Source organism: Papilio polytes, unplaced genomic scaffold (assembly GCF_000836215.1).
Source record: "Papilio polytes unplaced genomic scaffold, Ppol_1.0 DF821544.1, whole genome shotgun sequence".
NCBI lineage: Eukaryota > Metazoa > Arthropoda > Insecta > Lepidoptera > Papilionidae > Papilio > Papilio polytes.
This window is the reverse complement of record NW_013527660.1, coordinates 66,724-82,704: the sequence shown is the minus strand read 5'-3', so window position 1 is coordinate 82,704 and position 15,981 is coordinate 66,724. Positions and strand designations below refer to the sequence as shown.

General features: G+C 32.8%; 1 protein-coding gene across 1 annotated transcript; it reads right to left on the bottom strand.

Annotated features, from left to right (window-relative positions):
* Positions 1-5,996: 5,996 nt before the first annotated feature.
* Positions 5,997-15,431, bottom strand: LOC106108398 (protein zer-1 homolog). Its single transcript, XM_013289557.1, has 8 exons — positions 14,128-15,431; positions 13,741-13,943; positions 13,445-13,616; positions 12,907-13,068; positions 9,885-10,046; positions 9,447-9,596; positions 9,000-9,252; positions 5,997-8,717 (listed from the first exon to the last, which is right to left on the bottom strand). The coding sequence occupies exons 1-8, from the start codon at positions 15,133-15,135 to the stop codon at positions 8,533-8,535; spliced, it is 2,295 nt and encodes a 764-aa protein (XP_013145011.1). The 5' UTR covers positions 15,136-15,431; the 3' UTR covers positions 5,997-8,532.
* Between the last annotated feature and the right edge of the window lie 550 nt (positions 15,432-15,981).

Below are 15,981 nucleotides of genomic sequence, written 5' to 3'. Positions count from 1 at the left end.
ACATAAGATATTATAAAAAAACAATTATCATAGATTAATAATTTTACGAATATTATGTGATATTTAAAAATTAATTGTTACTTTTTGATATTTAAATAGTTTATGATTAATAGATATAAACACATATCATCGTTTCTAACGTTATATGTTACGTGAAGTAATGTTAGCATATTAATAAATGTAAAGGTAACAACTTAGCACAAATTAGAGTAAATAGTCTTGGGCTTAATCGGACATATACAAGTGTCCGTACTAGTACAATTGGGAAAACGTACTAGTACATTTAGTACATTTAGTACTTCAGAATTATAGAAACACAACACGAATATAATATAACGAGGGCTATAGACCTGGAAAATATACAACCAAATCAAACAACGTAAAAGCGAACACCGATATCGTGTACTGTACTAAAAGTGCCATATGTCCGATTAACAGAAGCCGTTCGGTAACGTTACTTTTAGTACAGTGCCGAGTAACATTACTTTTTAGTACATCGTACGTGTACTACCCAAGAATACTTTTTAGTACATCGTAAGTGTACTACCCAAGAATACTTTTTAGTACATCATGCATGTACTACCCAAGACTAGTTAATAATCATGTTTGTTTAAAAAGTTAAATATAATCTATTGCATGTGTTTAAATTTAAACATGTATTGGAACAAGTTTATGAACATGTATGAAACATGTTGTGTATGAAACATGTATCATGAAAAGTTAATAAATGTCTTGTTGCATTACAAACATCTTTTATTTAATTGCCTTTGTCTCTTATAATCAAGTTGAAATTAACAATTGTACACCGTAAAAGTGAATTAGAAATTAAATTTATCTCATTTCTATTAATTTTCTGGTATAAAATCTATATAATAAAATACTAGATTGATTATTACTACCTTATATTTTTAAAGATAATATTAACTGTCATAGATCTGTATAAATGGATAGGTTATCTTTTAGTACAGCTCATGCTTTTGTCTCATTAAACGCGTCTATTCTTATAGTCAATTCTATGATATTCTAAAAATAAATTACATAGTAGTAACCATAGTAATCATAAAATTAATGCCCCCTTAACCTAGACCAGATTATCGGCTACCCACGCATTTAAATTCAATCTCTGTTTTTAGTTCGAACCCTCACTGCCGCTACTAAAAGTTCAGCGCCAATATCTCGATAATTACAATAGGCATATAATGTATTATAGATAGTCCATATACATAGGTCAGTTCTGTCTGACAATTGTTTACCTAAGCGAAATGAGAAATGATAAAAACAGTGCACGCATGTCGCATTTAAGTTATGTTTACAATCTCCGGGTCTTTAATTGGAACTACATACATAAATAATATCACTAGTAACAGTATGCTTTTGCTAATAAACCAGGACAAAAACAGGAAAATTTTCAATGCAACATTTAATGTATTTTTTTTTATATTTCATTAGCAAAATATCCAAATTTGACCGCCAGAGGGCTACAAGGGAGAAGAAATTAACAAGTCGAAAATATTTAATGTTTTTATTTATTAGAGACCAAATTGGTATTTATTACACTAGCTTTCACCCGCCACTCCGAACGCTTGAAATTCAAAAAACAAAAGTAAGTAGCTTAAGTGTGGTTTCAGGCTTAGCTTTACATGTGTGCCAAATTTCATCGAGATGCGTTGAGCCGTTTAGGCGGTAAAGTAGTAGTAACAGTATGATCTGCATCAATATCCCGCCGTAAAATGCAATATCACGACCACACCAAGACAAATAGCAATTATTACGCATTTCGTCTAAACAATATGCGCCGGAGGACGAATTTTAGACAACTTCTATCTACCCTTTTCTTATATCTAACGTACAATTCAATAGACGGTAGTTTAATTCACACTTACCTTCATTTATCTTTTAAAATCCTAATTAAGTTTGATATTGTAATGGTAAATTGATTTGACATTTATGGCATTGTTTTAGTAAAAAAAAGGAATTTTTCCTTATAGTTTTAAAATAAAAAATAACGCAAATTGTAGAACACAAAATTTTAATATAATTCTTAACATGATAAATTTCTTGTCTATGCTATAATGTGGATCGAGGGTGGGGATAAAAAAGGATGCAGTTTGGTCTTCCTGTGTGATGTATGGTGCACATTTGCATTTGCTTCAAGTATTGCGCACTGTCCAGTTGACCCTTTTTCTGGAGAGAAATGGCGCCAAAACGACCTGTCCCTCTTGGGTGGATGCTTCGTGCAAACCAGATCGACGGTAAGTTATTATTTTTAACATATTAGCATATTTTCTGATAAGAATTTTCAAAATTTAAACAATTTTGAAAATTCTTGTCAGAACATATGCTTGCTTCTATTAATTTAACAAAAACAGTAAAATAATATGCATGAAATTGGGATTATAATATTGATAACATTAACATAAAAAAGCATCGTTATTTTTCTGTAAACATTATATGTAACTAATTTCAAATTAAAGAAAGTGATGCATCGACGAACCCAAATAGGGGTTCCTTTGGCCTTTTTATAGCCTTATTTTATAAAGCTGCCGTGGAAAATAGTTAGATAACTTCGAATTAAACAGAATTATGTGAGTAATTTGAAAAGTACGTGATGTTTGTCAGAGTTTCAAGGACACAAACTTTTCTGGTGCGTAAAAGGGAAACCGTAACTAGAATTTTGTAAAATGTTATTTTAAATTCCTTTTGGTATACTACTTATTGCTCGCGACTTCGTCCACACGAAATTAAATGTTCGCCAATTTTAGAGATTACGCGAAACGTTTGCGGACAGACGAACGAAAAAAAAATGCATCTGCATCGATTACATTAAATTATCATAGTTTTGTATTTATAACAAATACGTTTTACATTTATGATATGTGCATTTTATATCTACCTTTTTTCGTTGTTTACTTCGTGGTATGTTTTGATTATAATCTCCTACAGTATTGAATATCTTCTGCGTTGTTATTTAACATTAATCACTTGTTTATGAAGACAGTACCAAATAATAAAGGGTTGTCAACACATTTTAAATGGAACTCATTTTAATTTTTGCCTACATTTATTACACTACTTCACTACCGTTCTCACCTTAAACTTCAACCTTTTTCGGCGAAAGACTTGTCTAAAATAAATTTTAATAATTAAATGCGCTTCACCATCTATCGAAAATCAATACATACTTATCGGACAACCTATTACTTATTGGACTACACCGGCACATTAGTACATAAATCATACACAGAACAAGACTCTAATCGAAGAATTGATTGCACTCCCTGCATTCTGAGTATGCGTGTCCACTTGCTGAATTTCGCAGACGCGGCGATTGTGGAAAAAATCGGTTACGCCGACACAGCCAGTGCACAAAATTAGAGTTGACGCTGCGCCGTAGATTTTTTTTTGTTACTTGTATGTTGATTTTAAGGCAGGCGTATGAATTAAATAAAACCTATATAGGGTTAAATGTTTTTGTACGGATGTTTGATGATAAAAATAATAAAAACAATTTTTGTTTCAGGACAACTTTTCTATTGTAATTTGATAACTGGCGATTATCAATTGAAAAAACCCCATAGGCCAGTCTCTTTAGCGACAGATGAAGAGTTTAGTTTAGGCGATGAAGGACCACTGAGGAGACCTATAAGGACTAAAGCACGTCATATCGTTATAAAGCATTCTCTGAGCGTCCATACTCCACACTGTCGAGTACTGAGTGGGGAATGTGCAACACGCTCTGAAAGTGATGCTTATAATCTCGCAAAGGGTTTTTATTATTTTCTTATATCTTGTTTGAAATACAAATATCGTGACAATTGTAATCCTCTTCATATACAAGGCAATGTAAATCTGCAATTTTGGTTTGGAAGCGACTTACGTAATACAATCTCGTTGACGGTCGTAAACAGGTACGTGACGTCGATACGTGACATTGCATTTGCAGATTTTCGTTACCTTGTGTACGAACAGGCTTAATTCATAAGACAACTGGAGTATTATTGTTTTTGACTAATTTTTACCTGCGAGTCCGTCCGCGTAGAATTAAAAAACAAAATAAGTAGGTTGCTTATATACTCTTTAAGACTGTCCTCTACATATTTCATCGAAATCCGTTCAGCAGATTAGCCGTTTAAGTATAGCTTAACTCGCATTTATAATATTAACTAGTTTTCGCCCGCGACTCCGTCTGCATGGAGTTCAAAAAAACAAAGCATGTCTAGCCTAAGGCTATGTCTTCTTCCAGACTTTCCTTTATGTCTATGCCAAATTTCATCGAAATCCGATTAGGCTACAAAATCTAAAACATCCATCTATCTAAACTTTCGCATTTATAATATTAGTAAGAAGTAAGATACGTGATTTATTTTTGCAATTTTCAAACAGTTTATTACAAAAGATTTTGTTTATATTTCTAGTTATACGCCTTGAAATAATGACGTATAAATATACATTTGAAGAAGCCGCGTTGGAATATTCAGAATGCTCGACAGCTTTTGTGGGAGGCAAAATGGATTCTATTTTTCTCCAAACTAATGTGGACAGAGTTTTCAAGGACGTAGCATCCTCTTTAGATATTGGAGAAATAAGTGATCCAATTGAAACAAATACTGGTTTTCACATAATACAGCGAACTGCTTGATTTGTTTCTCTATACATATATTGCATGTTAGTATATATCCTTTAAATGTTGTTTTAAACATCTCTGTTAACTTTGCTTCTGGAAAGTTGTTCAGTGATAATTATTTTTTACAAATGAAATGTTACCAGTCTTATTGAAAGTTTTGTTACTTTCATAAATTTTAACACATGTTAAATGAAAGAAATTTAGTAGTTTTTTAGCCTGTTCAGATTTTTATTCATTTATAATGTTTTAAATTATGTTACTTTTAATGATGTTTAGTTTTAAATATGAAAACATTTACTTTGTTACAGTTAAAACAAATCTCTATGCATGTTAAATACTTATATTATGTTTGTTTTACTAAAAAAAAATTTTACCTAAAATGTTTTGGACTATTGGGTCAGTATTTTGTAAACTTTTACAATGCTGGTGAATCCAATATTTGTTTTTTTAAATCTTACAACTAAGTAATGCTAAACTAGACATCTAGTTTAGGCAAATCTACTGTTTTTAGTTTTACTAAGATATTTAGTATTTTTTCTACATTACATACAAACCAGTTTACTATTTGTACTTTGAGATTTTATGTACCTTTTATGATTAAACTTTATATTTTTTATTTTGAAATGTTTTTTTACCTTCCTAATCATCCGAATGGTTACTTTTTAAGAGTGTGCACTTTTGACTAAACTATAGCAAAACTGTAAAAATTGTCATTTGTACAACTAAATAGTTGTATTGGCAACCACAGAACAGTTGTGCGATAGTTTAGTCACACACAAGTTTGAACTCGACTTATAAGAGGATTACGTATTTATATGATGGTAATAAAATAAAGTAATAAAATAAAGATATGCATATGGGTCTAAGTACTTTGGTGACCTCTAAGGCTTAAAAACTGAATTAATTTTGACAATTGAGATGTCATTGAATTCATATTCTACTCCGGAGTCATAGACAATATTTTATAGGAATAGCTTTCGCCTGCGACTATGAACGTGTGGAACCAAAAAATTTGTAGCCTGTATGTTCTTTCAGACTATATTCTACATTACACAAACCATCATGTAGTCATTATTATTTTTTTTTATAATATGAGATGGCAATCGAGCAAGTGGCCACCTGAATCCGCCAAAATGGAAAGGGACCGCTGTTCATAAACATCCGCCATTGCAGATGCGTTGCCTACCCTTCATTGACGGAGGAGTAGACGCACATAAAGAGGACATTTCTCCTTCCTATGCGTCTCCTCCACCGTCAAATACAATTTTCCTTTCCATCCTTTCCTCTCAAGAAAAGAGTGGAAAGGGACTAAAATTAAATTTTATGATTTAGACAGTAAAGATGATAGAATTTAATCAAAATAAAAGGCGAATTCTAAATAGATTAAATTTATTAACATGTCAACTCTAAAATCACATAGCATATTAAAGCAGTAAGACTTAAAGAATAAAAATATATGAAGTAAACAAGTTTGACTCAACTAACAAAAACAACTTCATATAAAACATCTCTTGAAAGTTCCCGGTTCCTTTGTCATTGATAATCAAGTTCATAACATCAATCAAATCTCTATAGTTTAAATTATGTGAAACAAATTGAAAAATTATTTAATTCTCGTTTAACAGATATATAATTTAAATAGATTAGCTGCAGACATCGCGATAGCATAAGAATTTATCTAATAGCACTATTCAAACATCTAATAGCGATCAATGCAAGGAACATTCAGAACAAGAAAAGTTTATAAGAGAAATACACCAATATAATAATTTACTACGTCTAAAAGCTATGTCTACTTAGGTACACTCTCTTTTACAACATCCAATGTTTGTTGTAAGCAAAAAAATAGTTGTTTAAATTTTAATTTGCATCAAATTTTAACATTGCAATAAAATCAGATACAGTCTGGTAAATAATAAAATTTTATGTCAAATTTGTCATCTATCCAACTTTATAACCTTTGCATATCTTAAAAATGGATAAAATCGTCAAACGAAGCTGCAATCTATCAAATAATTTGACAGAAACGTAAAATCTGATAAAACAATCTATTTACCAGACGCATAATAAAAATAGAAACCAAATAATTTAAGGTTAGGTTAACACTACAAGATACTGTATCATAACATTTTAATTTTTAGCTATTATATGGCTAAATATTTACTCAATGGTGCCATATTAGGATAAATAGACTATGAAAAGGTTCCTGAGTGGCGCTCTAACAAAACAGTTATGAGTAAGATTTGAACTAGATAATGTAATATAATATAATATAGACATTTACACAGAGCTTATACTAAATCCCTCGTACAACATTTGCATGTTAATACCCAACCCCGAACGCAGCCATCTCATTTACATCGTCCATTATTTTAAACATTAATCTTAATATATATTCATCTAATATTAAATAACCTTGACAGAATTTAACTAGAAATTGAGGAGGAGATCCTACAAATGTATGACGACAATTAAGCAAAGTTGACTTGACTACAATAAAGAGGTTTTGGATACTTGAAATCGATTAATTTTCATCACTTAAGTTTAAAGACAATGGAATCTAATCTATATACGAACATTGTAACTACTGTTTTTGAAATTTCAATTTTTTTTTAGCAAAATCTACATATTTTTTGGCCTTTTATTTTTTTTCAATTAATACTTTAATGTCAATATTTAAAATGTTTAAAAGGGTTATTTACTAAGCAATCACCCATACCTTTAAAACTACAATTAAGATAATATGAATTTTTAAAATCAGTAGTAACCCGCTATGCTAAAATGAGTTGTTTGTCAACATTGGGATCTCGCTTTAATCACGTTCTATTTTCTAAATTCTATATCTTCAATATTAACGGGAATAAGTTATGTGTATTTGAAAAAGGTTATTTAGATAACCTCTAAAACTTTTATGTACTATGTAGAGATAATGCTAAAATTTACGATCAAATATTTTTTGTTAATCAATTTATCTTAAATATTATATTTTTTTTGTCATTGTAATGCTTATACTTTATTTATATCAGTATAATTAAATTTACGTCTTCCTGGAATCATAACTCTATATTCAATTTACCTAACACACTAAAATGAATTTTAATTTTATGAAATTGTAATGTTGAGACTAGTACTGTGATGTATGTTCATACAATAACTATAGTAAATAGAGGTGCACTCACTAAGAAAGTCTTCAACATCAAAATTGAAGCATTTCAAACTCCTTAGTGTTTGTGCAATATTCAATCTTAAACTATCATCAATACAAATATTTGAAATACAGATCTTATAAAGTATAGTCATAAAGTAATACAATCATCAAATTCTATACTATTTGAACAATAAAATATAGTAATAATGAAATACTTTCAAGTCAAATTGGTTTACAACACACTTATTCAGAATACTGAACAATCTATGACAAATAACTATGGATTAACTAGCTGTTTCACATAAAAACATGCTATTTCTTTGAGATCATAACATGTTCATACGTGAGCGTTTCTAACTCATAGTAAGAGTTAAAACTTCAAACACTATTATGTAAGTTGTGAAAATCGGTTGTTTAAACCGATATACATTATAATTTATACTCTAACACTAAAACTGTTTATAGCACTCACTCAAAGAGTCCGGAGAGATTGGAAGCGTCGTCAATAACACGGCATCGGTAAGCACAATCACCATTAAAACACTACACTATTCTACAAACCGCAATCCCAATTTTCATTGTTCCACATTTAAGGATAATTCAAACTGGCCGTGTTATGTATTTATTGGGTTAATGCATAACTAATAATAGATATGAAGCCCATCGTGACGCTTCCCGCCCAGATTGCAACGCATCTGAGGAATAAAATTCGTTGCTATTCCCTTATCTCTGGGTCAACCTCTCCAAAGAACTCCAATAGCTAATTGTCATAAGACACAGGATCCGGAGCCGGGTTCTCGTTGTCCTGAGCGGAGTAGCGGGAGCAGTTGTTGATCACAATGCTTGCCAGATCTTTAATCACTGGGTATGGCCTCTTGTCTTTTATTATCTTTTTAAGGAGTGAAATACCATCTTCGGCAATCACCAAGCTGCAGTATTTTTGTGCTGGAAAACATACAATAATAATAACTAATAGAATCTTTGCTTGAATACAGGAGCTATTGAATAAAAGGCAGTGATGAGACAGTTGCAAGTAGATAAATATTTCACAAATTAATTATTTATGCAATGTACAAAACAGTTCTATAACTATGAGCAAAATAAAAGTAGAAGATATTTAATAGCAATACTAAAAAAATATATATGATTTAGTGGATTTTTTTAAAACATCCTTTAAACAAGCATGTGTCCATTTAATGACTGATTTGATTATAATTGAACACTTACGGTATACTGTAGTCAGGTTAGCAAGGGCCCACACTGCCCAATGCTGGCATGGCGGAGTGTGGTAAACACTGAGTAGACCCAAGATGGGCTTGAATGAGCGGTAATTTATATTTCTCTCATCGCGGAGGTTCCAGGTCTGTATTGCCATGGCCAGGCGCGCGAGGACAGCGTCTCTTGATGGGTTGGCTACCACCCAGGCTTCTTCTCCATCAGAAGCAATGTGGGCCAGCACACCAGCCGCATTGTAGCTTACCTGTTATGTATTGAACATGTAAACACATTTATGCAAACATTTTTCTATGTCTGTCAGTTTTGTATACTATAAGGTAAATGAGCAAATTTCCACCTAGTAATCTATACCAATGACATCTGCATCAAGGTTAAGGTTGTAATTCTTTAATAATTTGAAAGTTCATTGATGATTTGAAAGTTTAAGTTTAAACATACCTCGATTCCATCGCTAGACGAATCTAGAAGATCGTAGAAGACATCAAGGAACTCAGTGTCCATCAACTGAGGTCTCAGTTCAGCCACCTCAGCGACGTTGCCCAGCAAGCCCATCATGTTGCGGAGTAATTCCTCTTTCTGGGGGAAAGTCTGTAAACATGGGGAATTTTTGGCTATACTATATTGGGTTTAATAATGTTTATTTATTAAAGTTAGTTTTATTTATGTAAGAGGGATATATTTCAAAAAGATAATTCTGATTTAGTAATAATATTAGCTGATTTAAATTTTACAGCACAATTCCAGTCTATCGGGTATAATAACTAAGCTGTATCGAACTATGGCCACAAAATATGTCTATAAAACGCCATCGATAGCAAATACAATTGATTATGAACTTTATGCACTTATGATTAAGGTTTTACATCTGTCATTTACCTCGAGACATGCAATGAATAACTCCATTCCGTGGCATTCGAGGAAGCGACTGCTGTTAGCCGGCGTTTCGTCAGTAACATTCCACAGAGTGGACCACGCGACCTCAAGCACATCATCACACAGAACACATTCGTGACGTGTAGTTATCAGTTGCACCATTTTCTGGAACAACATTAAAGGTGGAATTATAGAACATGAATATATGACGAAAATAACAGGTTGAAATTCATGTCAGTTTATGGCAATGCTGTATGGAATAAGTTGTTATTTTTATATGATCATTCACAGATCGCTTTTGTGTAGAGCATAGAGTACCATCGAGAGTCTTTATCCTCGATTGTTGGAATAGTTGCAATTTTCGCCTCGTTCTCTGTTGCCTATTACACATACATTTGAAAATTCTACACAGTTTAAATATAAGCGTTTCGACAGTGTAAACCAACTGTAAGAAAAAGATCACAAAAGGGTAAAATTTTCGCCTCAAACAATAACATATTTCGTTTGGGAAAATGGTGTGGCGATATAGGACAGGCAAGTTCGCGAGGATTTCGCCCTGCATCTCCTGGGCCTGACTGCTGCTAGCGCGCAAACCGCATCTTCCCGCTAGCTCGGTCAACGACTCAAGGCGAAGACCATCAACCATGGCACCGGACAATACATTTTAAGGACATAAAACAAATAAAACCTAGTGCGGAAGTGTATACAGAGTGTGTTATCTTTTAGGGAACATACATAAAGATTTAAAACCATCTCTTTAGAAATCGCAAATAAAAGCGTTTAAATAATTTTAATAACGAAAGCGCGCTTCATTCACTATATAACGATTTTAGTTATTAAAAAAAAAATAAAGAGAAACTGGCGGCACGCTTCATAAGGTTAGTAATCCCGAATGTTACAAATTGACATAATACAAAATTATCAATATTAAATACATCGCTACCATTTGCTAAAAGACTCGCAATAATAAAGTTAGTTGCCAAAAACTCAATCAACACGGAAACAAAAGCAAGTTAACAAGTTAACAGATATAAAAATTATGCTAAAGTGACAATATTATATGCAAATGCCTCGCTTCAGTAACATAACTAATACCATCTTCAGCTATCCAATATTGAATATAGACTAACCAGTTAATCACAAAGTAAAGCCCGCTTTAGATTAGAGAGATCGTAATCCCATTTTGAACGGACTTTCGAAATATCAGACAAATTTATACATCTATTCTAATATTACAAATAGGAAAGATTTCTATTTTTGTATGTCTTGAAATAACTCAAAAACTACTGGGCTGATTTAAAAAAAAATCTTTCGCCATTAGAAAGGAAATGTATCTGTGAGTAACAACAAAGTTCTACAGAAAAGTCCGCGTTGGCATATATCTATCTTTAAGGGATTTCTTACAATAACCACTTTTTTGTTTACAAAATGAATTAAAAACCGCGCGCTATTTGCGGCGTTCTTTTATTGGTTTCAATATTAATCCATATCCAAATAAATGCGTTTGTTGTCAGAAGAATTTAATGTAGAATAAAATTGTCCTTTGCAGTATTTAAATTGGACTAATAGTAAAAGATATCGCGAACACAAACAATAAGTAATGTATCATCCATTAATATATGACTTCTGTGTTTCGCTCAGATATCAATCTTACTTATCAGATTATCAAATTCGCTTCGGACGCATCAAACCTCGCTAAATATAATAGCAATATCACTAATGTATAGCTTTTGACAATTACTCGCAGGCGCATACAAGTACATAGCTGTAAAATAACTTTGTAATTACGTAGCGTATTCGTCAACTTAATATAAACTTTTCGAGTTAATTAACAAACTTTTCTTCTATTTTAAGACGTTAATTAACTTTGCAAATAGCTTGCTTCTTGGAAATCTCATTAACAAGTTCAAAGATTAAATCTTAAACGTCAAATTAGATTATTATTATTATATGTATTTATATGGTAATTGAAGGTTTTATTTCGATCCAATTTGGACAAAAATAGATAACTATTTTTTGTGTTTGTACTAAAACATTTACAACGAAATAACAAGTCGTAAGAAAATCAATAAATATCAAGTTGCTAGTTATTAACAAAATAGTAACTTGGTACAAAAAAAAACCATAAACCGTAATTTTGGCGCAGCTATGAATGTAATAGAAAAAAGATTAATTTGCACACCGCCATTTTTAATTGTATAGATTATTTAAAAAAAACATTCGCCAACATAGGTCATAGGTTAACAATATAAAAGTAGCTATCTGCTAGCAAATATTATATTGATTTGTCTTATTACGTAGACTAACAGAATTATTTGTAGTATTTATCGCACGCTGAGGTTTGTCGCCATATAGTTTTATTTCAAGTAATGTAACAGTGTGTTTGCAATGAGAAGAGTCGCTTTTAGCTTGTGCACCAACGCTGCATAGAAATACAATTGTATCGAAGATCGCTTTACTAACGTATAGCAGAATCTGTATAGCTACTTTAGTATAACACGACTTTATAGCGTTTCGATGTTAAATCGCGAGTGCATTTTTGCTCAGCTTAAGCTCACAAAGGTGATGGAAAATGGACTCTCTAATATCTAAAATCGTTTGCATGAAACCGCCAATCGCTTAAAAGTTTGAATAGTACAATACTGTAATATTAGTTTAGAAGATATCGCGAACACAAACAATCAGGGTAGCCGAAAAACCAGTTGCACAAACTACCGGGCTTAGGAATTTGAAATCTTGCATCGGTAGATTTCTGTTATTACATAGGTTACTACTAAGTTAATACTTTTGGTAATAGGTTGAAAAAAGAGGCGAATGTAAGTTTTTAACTTTCAAATTCCACACGGTAGAAGTCGCGGGCAACAGCTAGTCGTATATAAACTGATATGACTATCAGCTTGTAGTTTAAAATTTCAAAGCTAGTTTTAAGCTCTCCAAATTAAGATTTAAAATCTTAACCACATAGTAGTTAATTATTTATTGTGAAGTGTATTTATTGTATGGATGTGTTGTAAATAATTCTTACCTCAATGAGGCCACTTTTCCCCAAAAATAATTTCCGGTTTCCATCAACCTGGCAGGCCAGAGAGTTAAGCAGGTAAATAGACACGCGCTGAACGAATCCCTCTTGGCTCTGGTAGGGCACACAGCTCAGCAGCATTTGAACTAAACGTTCATACTCGCACAGCTGTTGAATATAAAAAAAAACATATCAAGGGCCATTGCCATCAACACAGATTGCATAAAACAGCCCCTATATGGCTTCAAAATGAGGTATGCCCAAAGCAATGTTTGGCAACAATGTCAAGTTAACTGGTGATTGCCCAACTGCATAATGCTTCCAGTACTTTATTCAACTTTTATATCCCAAACCGATAACTTGACACTTCCAATGTATGGGGTACAAAATAAAACATCAGCGTGGGAGTTGGATTCCAGCGGAGTCTCAAGTTAAGAGTACAAACTATATTCATTGGACCAGTAGCTGCCTTGGACCTGTATTGGCTTACCAGCTACTACACCATTTCACTGGCATGTGTATTCCCACCCTTAATTAAACTTACCACATCAGCTGGTATTTTGAACTGGCAGATGGTTATGCAACCATTCCTCATTACAGTTTCATCTTTCCTATGTTCTTCCATTGCATTCAGCAAAGCTTTCAGGATATCATGCTTTGATTTTTTCCCCAACTTATCTTTTTCCTTCCCTTTCACAATGTAAAACAGGGTGGCACTACAAAAAAACATGTAATTATGTCTTCATATAATATACTAGGGAATATATTTGATTTTTATAAGATATTTCAATGCAAAACCAATTCAACAAAAAACAAACTACTAACAAAAAAACAAACTACCTTCCAGATATTTGAATATGTTTCTCTGGGATATGTCGAGCCATGGCGTCCAGTACTACAGCAAGAGATTGATGTACTGATTCACATTGATCATAACGGAACAGGTAGTATAGATCATTGAGCACATGAGCAAGCATTGCAGGTCTTCCCATATAAACCTTTGCAGATGTCAGGACTTGATCCTCGCTGGCATCACCTGTAATCTGTATAAAAAAAATGTAATGTGCAAATGATTAATTAAATTTTATAAAATTTGTCTATACCTCATTATTGGATTTTAAAAAAGCGCATAAATTTAATTGAAGGAATATTGGTTTTAATGAAACAATTAAAGAAAGCTATAGAAAAGGTTACAAGAAAATTTAATAAAAATAGTTAAAAAGTTACCACTTTAGCTGGAATATCATGCCACCTGCAGGCCCCATTATGTGTTCCGTAAAGCCCCAGGAAGTGCAGAGGCCTGTCCACTCGACTGTAAAGGCCAGGAATGTCACACCTCACAATAACTGGCGGTATTTCAGGTTCCTCACCTTCTGCTTCAGGGGGGGGTGTAGATCCCGTCCCAGCTAAATTAGTACCGGAAATGTCCAGAGACATAAGACGTGGGAGACAATGCATCATCCTTGCTAGCATAGTATTTGGATTCGGGAATATCCCCAACCTTTCGTTTGATTGAGACAAATCTAGGTGCTTTAATGAGTGCAGGGTACAAATCCATTCCACTAGTCCAGTCTCAATCCGTACATTGTAAAGGATCAATGACTCCAGAGTCTCAAGGCCTTGCAAAGCAAGCAGGTAATTAGATTGACTCAACTCAGATAGTTCCAAGTGCCTCAAGCAGTACAGAGGCAGTGTGAGTAATAACGGGAAGCTAGTTGCCCTGCGGCACTGAATGGACAGCATCCTTAGTTGTGGTATGGACAAGATGTAATCCCTCTGATATAGTGTATTCTGTGAAACGGTGTAACACAGAGGTCCAAATTTAAGAGAAACCAGATTTTCGCTATGATCATTGATCACATCGATGGCCTCCTGTGTCAAATCAACACAGTGAATTAACTCCACCGTTTTTGGTTTATGAACCATAAAGCAGAGGAGACCTTCCACGGTCACTGCCGCGTTCCGCAGCTTCAAGTTGATGATTTTTGTGCTTTCGGTGTCGCGAAATATATTCGCGATCTTGTCATCAATTACATGTCTCTCTTGGAATACTTCAATAAATTTTTCGCACACTTCTGCGGGAAGAATTATATCACTTCTAAGGCTGCGTATGAGGGTGTCAGGATCTCTTATCGAAATTGCGTCGAGATCACGCGCGATATTGTTTATACATATTTCTACGAGGGAATTTGGATTAGTTTCACAAATTTCAATTTCCTCTGCGTTCTGCGCCATTTTGGTTGGATGAATTTTCTTAAGGTGTAGAAAAATTACACGTTCTATGGCACCATTTTGCTCATTTCTTTTTTTTACTTCTGCTTACGTCGTGTCAACACTTTTATTAGACTGTTCACTTTATAAATTTACATTACGTTCTTCTGAAACATTATAAACTTGTGTAATACACTGCTAAACAAATATGGAACGATGCAATGCAATGGACGTGATCAATTTTCGCACAATTTAACCAAAATGAACAAAGAATCGACCGATTGGAAAGTTCTACTAATTTCTGTTCTGTCACAGATAAATACAAATGTTGCTATACTTAATTTATTTTGTGAGTAGTCTTTTTTTCATATATATGGCAATACTAATATATACAATCCACCAAATTAAAAACAATAAAAAATCTTAATTCCTTTTTCTAATTTTGTTAATATTAAGTGAATTTTTTGTTACAATGACAATTGAATCACCGCTAACTATTGAAAGTCGTAAATTTAAAAACCCGAAACAAAGAATTACAAACTAATTGGAGTTCTATTGTTAAATTCTTTTTACCACACGTAAAATTAACAAGCGAGTTCAAAGTTAACCTTAAGTTTACATAATTATTCGAATTATAAAAAACAAAACTGAGAATTTTATAATGTACATAGGTAATTTGTCTTCAAAATTTTATTTAAGTGTGACCAATATTAGGATTTAATGATAAGTAAAATGATAAATTGTTATATTAAAAAAAAAGTATAATTCCTTACCACAGCAACCTTTGATATCCGTTGAAATCCTCCACCCGTTGAATGGCTCTAAGATATCTTGAAAACAGGAATCTTAAAACCCCACGATTTATTCTTC